Source organism: Centroberyx gerrardi, chromosome 12 (genome assembly GCF_048128805.1).
Source record: "Centroberyx gerrardi isolate f3 chromosome 12, fCenGer3.hap1.cur.20231027, whole genome shotgun sequence".
NCBI lineage: Eukaryota > Metazoa > Chordata > Actinopteri > Beryciformes > Berycidae > Centroberyx > Centroberyx gerrardi.
In genome coordinates, this window is record NC_136008.1 from 12,275,479 (window position 1) to 12,288,156 (window position 12,678).

Sequence of the window (12,678 nt, forward strand, 5' to 3'; positions counted from 1 at the left end):
ATCCCTTTAAGGTAAATACCCTCTTACATCGCTACATGTGCTCTGGTTTGGCTTTTGAGGCTGTTTGACCCAAGAGGAAATCTGATCTCATAACGTCCCGCTCCACCTCACGCACGCAACCCTAAAAATGACAACACAACCATGAATACATATTTTCAATCCAACTGTAATGTCACAGCAGCCACAGAAGAAACTGAACTCTCCGGTTTTCAGTTTGGTAACTCATGGCTTTATTTCAGTGTTTCAGAGTGTCGGTTAGCTGTACAGTGTTAAGTAACTGCTCAAGAGCTTTTGAGGTTTTGCCGCGGTGCAGAAAAGGAAATGTAGTTGCCACAGTGCAGAAGTTGGTACCAGACAAAATACCAGACAAACCTCCCACACTTACACTTAAGCACGAAGAGGACACCAACTGCAGTTACATTAAACATGCATGACAACAAACCAGCTTTGACTATTAATAAAAAAACAAAACAGAAAGTTGTGTTTTTGTTCAAAATTCAAGTCACACATTCCCTTAAAAGATGGACAATTTTATTTCCTTTTAGTTGCTCAAAGCAAGTGTGACTCATTATATTATTACAACAGGGGAAAAAGAAGCTATTATAATAGCAATACAGTATAGGTCAATTCTCATCTAACTCTCTCTCTCTCTCACACACACACACACACACACACATGCACATTAAGCCCTCTCTACTTTTAAATTCGATTAATATACACATTAAAATATACACATTAAAAAGATGCTGTGAAATATCAATGACTATACTGTGGAGAATGGCAAAGCAACACAGTAACATTCACATAGCAACACAGTATTTCCAGTTCAAGAAATATCAGAAACTGAGTGGATGTAACATGGATTATGAAGAATAAACGCCACCATAACCCTACACATCATAAGACATATATTTACATTTAACAGAGCGCCACACACAGTTTCAACAATCATTAAAAAGTAATCAGACTGCCAAAGTGCAAATGCTAGATGAAAAGCTGCTGTAAGCTCAAATGTTGACAAGTGCTTGGCTATCAGTGTGCGTACGTCCAGATGAAGATGCAAACAGATAGCTACTGACCGAAGATTAATCACACATGCTGTGTAAACATTGACAAGATATCATTAACCATGTATGTCATGTTATACTAAGTAATCATGATGATTACTAGAGGTTCCACATTATCCACAGATGATTTCAGACCATTACAAGCAATTACAGGCGATAAGATACCTACTGTGTGTCACCCAAGCAATAAATTCATTCATTTAGTGTTTCTACCCTACTTAACCCCCCCAAATGGATAATGTCTTGCTGGAACATGTCCTTTAGATCAAGATACCTGTTACCTAAAGATTTTAACAGAAAAAAATATTTTGAGTCCATCTATTTCTATTCATCCCTCAAATTATAAAATACTGATTAACATTGACAAGTGCTTTTGATCTGAGTTAATACTTTTTTTTTTTAGAGATTGCAAGATATTTTTCATGACCTGTAAGGCAGCAGTCAAGCAGTTACATACTGATGTCAAAGGAGTTTCAAGTACGATGATAGATAAATGCATCTTCTATGCCATAACAGTTCAAAGCCTTTGATCCTGAGCCCTAAAGTACAAAACACGATTTGCCACCTGAGTTTCGGGGCATCGAAATGCCGCATGTACTCTTTCATATCCAACGGTTGTGATGAATATTGTAAAGTACTGCAACTACTTTTCTTCTCTCATACTGGCCTGGCACTGTTGTGAAATCATAAGACACAAGAGGTTCGGTTTTGGTTTTAAGAAGAGTGAGCCTGAAGGGAAACCTTGTTAAGGCTTGGCGGTGCCAGTCTACGCTACATTCCCATACAAATAATTAATTTGATGCAGACTGGACCAATCTACTGAATTATCCTCATGTGTGGGGACTGCTGCATTCAGACGACACACAGGAACAAACACCTTCTACTCTCAGGGGAAGACGCACTACAGGACGGCAGTCAGAGCTGACATAAAACCTTCTTCTGTAAACCAACATCCTCTGCATGCCTTGATCTATTTAGTTTAAGTCTATAGTCAGTGCAGTGTTTTGGCACGCCTGAAGAGAGGAGCTGCTATCTCCTCCATGTTTAGTCTGTCTGCTCAAGAAGACAAAGTTCCCCCCGCGTGGGATCAAGACGCACCAGGCAGGCAGACAGGACGCCAAGTCAGCCTTTTTGGGTCAAACTACTGGGCTCTGAAAACCGTCTTTCCTAGCTTGACCTTAATACATATAACCCCAAATCCTACACCCTCTTTAGCACCAGGGGCAGTTCAGGACCTGGGGCTTAACACTGAACATATGCTGATCCTCTTATATAGCAATATGCAGGGGGCTGGCACTTGGAATGTCAACAAAGATTAAGTAGTGGTAATTCAATTAAGTTTGGCCCATGTCAAAGCAGGCTTACACTGAATGTCATCAATTATTTTGGCATCTGTAACAGCTAAAAACAGTCATTAAAAATTTGATGAGAAATAACTTTCCCTAAACAGGCACACAATTAACAAGAGAAGATTAAAAACTAAAACCTTGTTTCTGTATTAACACATGAATCCCCATGAGTAGACGTTGTCTAAGCATACTCCTCGCCACTAAGCTGCTCTTTCATTTCATTTCATTGTCCCTGCCTATAACACTGCCTATCACTAATCCTGTCTTTGAAGTGTCCTTTGTAAACGGACAATAACATTGTGAAATATAACTCCTTGCGGTATCTATGAGCTTGAAACCTGTTGTGTGTCTTGTACCCTAATTCCTCCCCCTGCTCTCTAAGGGCTTAGTGGTGCTCCTGACTTCTCTGGGGGAAGATCCACCATAGGAAACTTCTCTGTGGGGGAAAGAGGTTCAGGTCCTTTGCTCTCCGGCACAGGCATCCCCTCAGGAACCGGGGAGCGGGACGGGTTCCCCGCGCTGGCAGCAAATCCCTGGGCAATGTCATCAAAGGTCCTTCCTTTGGTCTCAGGCACACGCAGGAAGGTGAAGATGAAGAAAATGATGAGGAGAATCATGAAGATGATGAAGACATAAGGGCCGCACAGTTCCTGAGAGGTGGAGAGAGAGAGATTTGCTGTTAGACTGTAGAACAAATTGAAGTACTGACACAGGCAACAAAGACAGAGATGATTGTCCCTAAGAAATCAAACAGTGAAAGTAAAAATAACACAAAATAATAATAATAAAGTACCAGTACAAAAACAATAGGGTTTCAGCCCCTACGGGACATGAACCCCTAAAAATCCAAGTTATTCAACTGTGCTCTGACTATCCAACAAGTCAAACTCTATAACTGCACATCTAAAGCTTTAGGCATAGTAAATGTGCCCATACCTCCAGTTTAGGGAAGCCCAGGCCCACCAGGAAGTTGGCGGTCCAGTTGGAGAAACCGGAGACGGCGATGGCAGCAGGCCGGGGGCCCTGGGAGAAGAGCTCAGCCACAATGAACCAGGGGATGGGACCCGGACCCATCTCAAAACTGGCAACAAAGCCAAACACTGCCACTATGGCCAGGTAGCTCAAAGACTGGTTGGTCCTCTGCTCGGAGAGAGAAAGAAAGAGAGAATGAGGGAAAGAACAGGGGAGGGATATATGGGGTGAAGGACTGGAGGAAGGATCATTATGGAGATGTTTTCATTTTGTAAGAAAAGAGTCGCAGGACATGAGGAAGACAGCAACATAAACTCACCACCAAAGAGAGGGAGATAGTCATGAGCAGAGCGCAGACAGCCATTCCAGCCAGTCCAATCAGGTGCAAGGTCCTTCGCCCCACCCTTTCAACCAGGAAGAGCTGGTGTCCAAACAAGGGAGTGATTAATGACACGTCCAAGACACATAAAACAAGCTCTGTAAATGTGATGTACTGAGACACCAACCAAGTAGCAAGACACTTACAGAGACCACAGTGAAAACGGTGTTGACCACTCCAGCTCCAATGGTAGCATAGATGGGTTGGGTCACACCGGCAGTGTCGAATATACCTGTGGAGTAGTAGAAGACCTGCGAGAGGAGAAAGAAAAGGAGAGGCTTATTATTGTTTTTCTTCCTGGCACCATAAATATGCAGCTTTAGGAATAATTACAGACATATATTTTCAAGAGATATATAAGATACACTATAGTTTGGACACACCTGATGGAATGTATGTTTTTCATTATCTCAAAGACATTTTGATCTAAAGGCTTATGCTTAAATGCTTGAAATTTGTTTTTTAGACAAATATAAATAGTGAAGTTGATGCCTATGTATGAATTTCTTTCCAAAGCCTTTGCCTTTCCATCAAGGCAAAGGGTATTTGGTGCTTTAAAAAAGCTAAAATATAAGATAGGTTTGATTTGTTTAACACTTTTTTGGTCACCGCATAATTCCATTTGTGTTATTTCATAGTTTTGATGTCTTTAATATTATTCTAAAATGTGGAAAACAGTAAAAATAAAGAAAAATGTAGTGTGTTCAAACTTTTGACTGGTAGTGTATATTATATATAAATCTACTGGCTGCTGTTGTTGTCTAGGGAGCGATAGGGATGATGGGGGTTAATGTGTCTGTCTGAGTTCAATCGATGCTGCAGTCCTGGCCTTTAGCCGCAGGCCGCGGCAGCTTTACTGTGATTGCCAGGCCAAATGCAGCTACCACTAACACAGATAGTCAGTCTGGTGAAGTGACCTTATTAACGCAATATCCAGTAAATACCACTGTGGCTTATCTCCTTCCATTGACCTTAGTAGATTCAATTCATTCCAGTCAATCTAACATTTGTTTTTTTATCTCAGAATAGCAAAGCACCAGTAGCCAAGCGCCAGTACCAGCCTTGCAGCATCTTCTGTCATTCGCCTGTCAGAACAAATATATTTCATTTCTGCGTATTCTCTGACTGCTTGAAAGTAATATTTTTGAGGTCAGTTTAGACATCCCTATTTCCATTGTGCTTCATTGTGGGATATGTTGTCTACTCACGGCGTTGATGCCAGACAGCTGTTGGGAGAGCTGGAGGACGATAGCGATGATGATTGGCTGACGGTAGGCTGGGTAGCGGAAGAGTTCGGGGATAGTCACTTTCTTTTCCATGGCCATCTTCATCCCTTCTTCCTTCATCTCCTGAATGTCATCACTCACATCCTCACAGCCGCGCAGACGCACCAGCGCTAGAGGGGGAAGAAGGGATGGAAGGAAATTGAGTACATTCTTATGCAATGTTAATGTCAGGAGAGGCATGAAACATCATGTTAGATGGTAAAATATCAATAAATCACAATCACACCCCATCTACATTATATGTTTCAATCCGCAGATCATTAAGTATGCATGACTCATCAGTCTCATTAAACCCTGAACAGAGGCCTGTCTCCAGCCTGACCTTTTCGGGCCTCCTCCTCCTGGTTGAGGACGATGAGGAGGTAGCGGGGGCTCTCGGGGCAGAAGGGCAGCATGATGGTCTGCAGGACGGCAGGCAGGGCGGTCACAGCCAGCAGCAGAGGCCACAGGGTCTCTGAGCCCAGCAGAAACTCCAGACCAAAGATCTAAAACACGCAGGCAGCAAGGGATAAGCTATCTGTAATGGTTTTAGTTGAGCACGAGACTTTAGCCAAATGAAACAAATTGGATTAATTTCGGTAATATCAAGTTCTTTTAGCAAAAGTTCAATTAACTCGTTGTTGATAACTTCATGTCAGGCCCTCATACCTGTGCCACCAGGATGCCAATAACCACACCCAGCTGGTGCAGAGTGCCGAAGGCGCCTCGGAGAGCGGTGGGAGAGATCTCGCCTACGTACATGGGCGTCAGTCCGGTGCACAGACCACAGAACAGACCGATGATCAACCGGCCAATAATGACCATCTCAAAAGAACGGCTCAGGCTGGACAGTCCCATCAGAGCAGCGCCCACCAGGGCAAGGACATTGACTAGCAGCATGGACTTACGCCTGGTGATACAGAGAGAGATGGAAGAAGGGAGGACATAGGTAAAAGGGGGAGGAGATGGAGAGAGAGAAAAAAGTGAGCGCAACTATAAAAACACAATATCTGAATAGTGTGCATTAGGAAAATATTAAAGAGAAATGACTGTTTTTGGTATATGCTCACCAGAGGAAGTGTCACGTTTAATAAAAGCCTGAGAATATCCGTAAAGTGGACTGAGTTGATTTACTATCTGCCATTTACATTTACACTATTTACTGCAGCACAATGTATGTACTTCTGATGTTCTCACCTGCCAAATTTGTTGACCATGGCTCCCACAGAGAAGGACCCTGCCATGCCTCCCACACTGAAGATGGCCACAGCAAAACTCCACACCATGGTGTTGGCTCCTGGGGTGAAAGGCTCTCCATATCGCTCCATAGACACATTCTGGAAGAACCTACGCAGTTTCTGTCAGACCAACAGAGAAGGTGGCGGGGTTAGCGGTGGCCCCTTTTAAGAAAGCATTTGTTTTATGTGGTTGGGTGTAGGGCGTGTAGGGCGTATGCTTGTTTGAAGCTGAGTGTTTTTGACACATCCACATGGGGGCAGTAGAGCTTTTGGTATTGTCATAACACTATCATGTGCCCACAAATGAGGGACTCAAGACACATAAAATCATTACACTCATGTTGCGCCATACTTCTAACCTAGCTCCGGTATACAGTTAGGCCAACATGCAAAACCACAGATACATAACAGCAACCTTAAAGTGCTAAACTGGTTCACAAAAGAGGCACATCCAATTATAAATGTGTCTTTTAGATCATTTTAGTGGATACTGCAATATTTACTATCAGAAAATGAGAGATGATGTAATATTGCATCAACTAGTGCCCACTCCCTTAATGATTGTCCCTCCTGTAATAAAACATGGAACACCAAACATCCATTACATTGATCTGGTTGAGTGGTCGGCACTTTGCCACAACATGGCAACAACATGGCAGATTGTGGTGTGTATTGATGAGTGGGGTATTGATCATGACTGTCTTTTTGTGCTCATGCCATGAGATAATGCCAGAAATCTTACACAAATAAAGAAACACACACACCTGCTCGGGTGCATTGATGACCCCAGTGTTGTAGCCAAACTGCAGTGAGCCAATGACTGCTGTTGAAACACAGTAGAGGAGGTAACAGGTTACCCTCTTCTTTGGCTGTTGAGAGACAAAAGAGACAAACAAATATGAAAAAATATGGTGGAAGAAAGAAACTTAAAACAATGAACGGATGGAGCTGATGTACAATCATTCCCTCAGTTTGAATGGTGGACATGGCCTGTTCCTGAGTCTACAAAGCTTTTGTTGTTTATAGTGACAGTGGTAATTACACACAATGAGCCTTTCTACATCTGCTCTCCCTCCCATTCTTCAGTTTTCTGTGTAGCATTTACTGCCAAAGCTGGGTGTTACAACACTGTAACGGCACTATGTTTTGCAATTCTGGTGTATTTCTCAGCTAAGTAGCTAAAGACGCCCTGTGAGAATCAAGACTGCATCCTATTATTAATGTTTTTTTTCCTGCTGGTTTTGGAATTAAGGTGGACTTAGCTCATAACAACTAGCTAATACAATCCTTTACATGGCAGGGCTTGCTGGGGAGTGAAATTTGCAAAATGTAAAGGTATCCAACCAAGCAGAACTGAGTAATTGGTTTAAATGAAACGCCATACTATGTGGAGGCACTGGGCCAAAAATGGAAACCCCCATCCAAAGTTTCACTTTGATTTAAGAACTACATGAATACCACATCTCTTTTGTACTTTTGCGTCACAGTCACAGAAATTCTGAACGTTGACAAAGGCATTATAGATTACATTGATAATCAGAGTATAATGTCCTAATAGGCTTATTTATGAAAGGAAATCCATCTTAATCATCCATTTTAATTCAGCTGCCCCTGTTTCCACACTGCCTTAACAATACAACATCAGTGAAACATTCACAATCTCTACTGACAAATGAATACACTGTGTAGCACAACTGGTAATCGCAAGGAATTCAGAAACAAACATGTCTAGCAACATTTCTATCTGCAGAGACAGGCACTAAGAGCTTCTCCCTACTGTATCTCCACGATGTGATACACTGTGTCTCACATCGTGATATGATGATGTAGACTCTACATCATCATAAGTCATATCACTATCTACATAGATAAACAACAAATTCTTGAAACATCATTAACTTGCGTACTGAATGTGCTCAGAACATTAGGATCAATGCATAAAGAGACAAACTTCAGTGAGTGGATACTATCTTCTGAAAGCATGGGGCGGTTCAAAGAGAACGTCTCCCTGTCCTGAGCTGAACTCTCTGTTCTTTCCCATATGCTCAGCAAACTCCTTTTTATTTTATGTTTTTTTTAGACAGATTACTTCAGGTACCTGAGTGGCAACAAAATCAATACAAATTTGTTATTAAAATGGAATGTTTGGAGCTGCTCCACATTACCATGAACCACCGTAGCTCTGAAATGAGGCCATGCCTATCTATGACAGTCTATCTGCTTTATGGTGATACCCATTTAACTCTAAACATACATGGGAAAGTACTGAATCGGTTGGGCTAACGATGCTGGACTGATAAGAGAGCATGGTGCACCACAATGAGATAGAGATAGTTGGAATCGAGCACACAGTATGTTTCTCAGAAGGACACCATGGCCTTGCAGCACAGTAAGGACTAAAACAAGATGAGTGTACTGGTGCTACGATCTTGTAATCTACGATGACAGATATTGTAATCCGGTTTGGGACGCAGGAAATACTGCATGCATGATAAAGGGGAAACACAATGGGCTAGTAAGACAGCGGCAAATAACGAATATTAAGAAAGAAATGACCTAACATTTGAGCACCTTAATCACATTAAGATGGTAAATGTGTTGTCAACATGGTTGCTAGCTTTTATTATCACCGTCAAGTTAAATGGAAACAGATTTAGTTTTACTTTTCACATTTCGGTCTTGCACACCACCCTTGACTTTTGCCATGAGATCACCTGGGATAACCTAGTGTAATATTAGGAATATAAGCCATGCCAGGTTTGTGTGAGGCGTAGCCCCATTCAACAGGCACTGACAGTCGCTAGAGGGGATTGGATGAGAGAAACTGTTTGTCTGTGTGTGGGTGTGTAGTTGTGTTTGTGTGTGTGTGTGTGTGTGTGAGAGAGAGAGACAGAGAGAGTCTGATGCAGAAACACCAATTGCATCTGCAGAGACATGTTCATGTTGAGCAAGATTTACACAATGAGAGTGCAGTGTCAAATCAACCTACTCATATAATAGTAGCCTATTTCTAAACAAGGGAGTGGAGGAGTGAGTCAAGAGCACTACACAGGTTGTAACTATAATCTATAATATCGGTTATTCAGAGATCCTATGGGGTCAATTGATTTGTTAATTATAGTGTGTGTGTGTGTGTGTGTGTGTGTGTGTGTGTGTGTGTGTGTGTGTGTGTGTGTGTTAGACAAGTTATCAAGTGAGCACTATGTAGTTCTGTAAATATTGATCCATATTCTAGAATACATTGTTCATAGTTTGAATGCACATACACATAAATCATTCAGATGTGTGTGTGTGTGTGTGTGTGTGTGTGTGTGTGACTGATCTGATCTGATCTGATCTGATGTCTAACATTCTGGTAATGGACGCCTGCCGTTTCACTCCCTTAACTTTGTTACTTTCAATACTTTCAGGTTATTTTGCATCCAATATCAATGGGATGTGTAGATGAATGAAAATATGATTCCCCTGCACATACTGTATTCAAACAGTGCTATTATAATAATCTAAAACTAGTATCTAGTACTAGTAACAACCATTTCAACAGGTGTTAACTCATGTTAGTGTCTGTCATCTCACAATCTAAATTACTTTTTTACTTCAAACATGTTTTTGATTAACTGCACCAGTTACAAATGGGCGGCTCCCTCTCCATCTGAGGCTTGCCCTATATGGCGATTTTTTTTGTTTGCAAAACACTGCGCCATGTAATCTCATGTGGGATGGGCCACTAATTTGGCATGACATGAAAATAAAATTTCATTCATTCATTGTATTGAAATCAGATTATTGTAATCCTGATAGTTTTACTCCCAATACCATGACCCTGTGTCATCATCTTTGTCTCTCTCGGCAGTCAAGGTTTTCTCTCTGCACTGACCCCTCCCTTTTCTTCAACACTCCATTCCCACATTTGTATCCTCTCGCCATCTCTCTCCCTCATTATTCAGTATACATGTATCTTTCTCCCTCCAGTTTCACACAGTTACCATTTTCTTCCTCCTTTGATATATTTTCCTATATTGCATTGCTCCTTTCTCATTTCTCCTTATCTCAAACCAGCATTCCCCATCACAAAACCTCCTATTCACACTGTTCTCTGTTCAGTAGCTGTAGTGCATTGACCTCTAAAAGGGGATATATCTACTCAAAAAGTGTTTAATTGGATAGTTCCCTTTACAGCAATGCTCATTTTGCGCAAACATCCTTCAGCAGTGCATGCTTATAGGCAAACACTCCAGTTTCACTAAAACAGTTGTCAGGAAAGTCTTACCTAACACCCATGAAAAAGAGGCAACAGTGTATGCAACTGGTTTCAAAAGACAAACCACAGAGTGAGTGATCAAGGGATAATTCTATAGAGGCTTAGAGGGATAGAGGAGGAATAATCAGTAGCTTTAGATGTTTTCTTAAAGCCATACATAATGAGACTTATATTCAGATCTTAAGTTCACCATATGGTTAATTATACTCTCTTGTATTGCATAATAGAAATATGTCTTAATCCTCTTCATATTAATTCTGTTACAATTGGTCTATCCCACTCTGGATTCTCTTTCCCAGATCTCTCTCTCTCATAGCTGTCCGCCCTCCTCTTTGCTCTCTTCCCAACATGCAAATAAAAGCGAAAAAAAATAAAGCACACTCAAGTTCAAACATGCCATCCAGCAGTCTCTTCTCCCACTGTTTTTCTCTTACTCATGTCCTTAAGTAGTCTACTCTTATCCACAGTTCCACTGCATGCCAGAAAGGAAAAGTACAGAATTGCCTGCCTGTGACTCGTAAATATCGCGCTCTTATTCATTATGAGGTGTTCAGACAGAAACAGGCTCTGAAAAAATAAACAATGGCAAAAAGCAGGCCACCACTCTTCCTCAGGAAACACTGGCAATTATGTGAGACAACTCTATAGGGACAAGCGAGTATGTAATATCTGAGAAAATTACACAAATGTGCAGGTACTGTACTGTCGCTTCAGATGCACGGGGTTCAAAGGTGGCAAAACCAACAACCCATGCGCTGATAGAAATAACAATAAAAAGGCAAACAGCATAATGCTTAATTACCTTGTCGTCCTCCATCTTCTCCATCTTTGCTCCTGTGTTAGAAGCTGATATTCACCAGAACACTTCAGGGACACCGCAGAGTGCAATCTGAAGTTCTTATTAAGCTGGTTCTTACTCAATATGTACACAAACCTTTGTGCAGTCAGCAGAAAAACCTGAAAATAAACAAACATGACAGCAATCTATCATATTCACACAACAATAATTCATTATGCATAATTGGAAATTGAACATCAGAATAATACAATGAACCATATATAATTTATCTTAAAAGTGATGCCTAGATTTTACCAATAAGGCGTGTGAACAGATCTAATAGGTTCAGATACTGCAGAGCACTCTGCAGCTGAAACACAAGCAGCTGAAACACTGTTCTGCACACCCTGAATTCAACAGAAGTCAGTACTCAAATTATGGTAAACCCCTCCCTCCTCTTCCTCTCTCTCCCTCCTCCATGTGCTCTCTTATGAAATCAAAAGAGGAAAGCAATATACTGCTAACTCTACAGACTGGGTTATTGTAACTTTACCTTTCATTATAAATATATAAACTAATATGTGAATAGGGACAGCTACAGATACCAAGTAGCCTAGAGATTCGATATTGTGCAAAGGCGCAACAAGTGATGATGACTGCTGTAGGGGATATGACTCGATTTTGTGTTAAAATAACTTATTACATGATATTAATTCCATTCTAATAATGTGAATATATTATTGAACATGGAACTCGGCTGCTTACATGTACAAGTGAAGACATCAGTTTTTGATAGTGCCTAACTGCATCCGCATTGTAAATAAAATGAAATGTTTGTTTACCGTTACTCAGGATGTGTGCCACTCGTGCCAGCCTTGGTGTATCCAGTTCACCAATCTTGTCCAGATCGTTTTGCTTTGACAAATGTTGAACACTCCCTCCTATCTGTCGGTTTATATAGAATACGGCACAAGTCTACCGGCACGTTGCCGTGCTTTGACGACACCCCACGCGTCTTACTCATAGTTTGCTTGGATACACTCCTGCGCGTAAAAGCGCATGCGAAGTTTCCCATTGAAACGAGTCAGTGGGCTTCTAGCTTGTTGTCGTAATGTCTGTGGCAGCAGCGCAGATGTATTTCCGCTCAACTGAAGAAGGGGGACGTGCTCGAGAACGCGTACTGTACGGACTGGAGATGGAGAACGAACGGTCCCGGTGAAAGGACTCTCTGTGCAGCGCTGCTGGCCCATCGCGCTGCCCACCGGGGGCGCGAGAACAAAAGGCTATGTGCACGGAGTTCAGATACAAAGCCTGGTCATGCAGAAATCATGAGACCGGCTCAGTGGGTGGCAAACAAATGGGGGAGCCC

At 41.7% G+C, this 12,678-nt stretch overlaps 1 protein-coding gene across 2 annotated transcripts; it reads right to left on the reverse strand.

Annotated features, from left to right (window-relative positions):
• Positions 1-206: 206 nt before the first annotated feature.
• slc2a3b (solute carrier family 2 member 3b) lies at positions 207-12,314 on the reverse strand. Of its 2 annotated transcripts, none has more exons than XM_071905015.2 (11): positions 12,152-12,314; positions 11,334-11,488; positions 7,035-7,139; positions 6,230-6,390; positions 5,702-5,942; positions 5,376-5,538; positions 4,976-5,163; positions 3,914-4,018; positions 3,708-3,809; positions 3,353-3,556; positions 207-3,066 (listed from the first exon to the last, which is right to left on the reverse strand). In XM_071905015.2, the coding sequence occupies exons 2-11, from the start codon at positions 11,355-11,357 to the stop codon at positions 2,794-2,796; spliced, it is 1,566 nt and encodes a 521-aa protein (XP_071761116.1). In that variant the 5' UTR covers positions 11,358-11,488; positions 12,152-12,314; the 3' UTR covers positions 207-2,793. The 2 variants fall into 2 exon arrangements, with proteins under 2 accessions (XP_071761116.1, XP_078143067.1); XM_078286941.1 differs by lacking the exon at positions 12,152-12,314 and adding an exon at positions 11,625-11,695.
• Between the last annotated feature and the right edge of the window lie 364 nt (positions 12,315-12,678).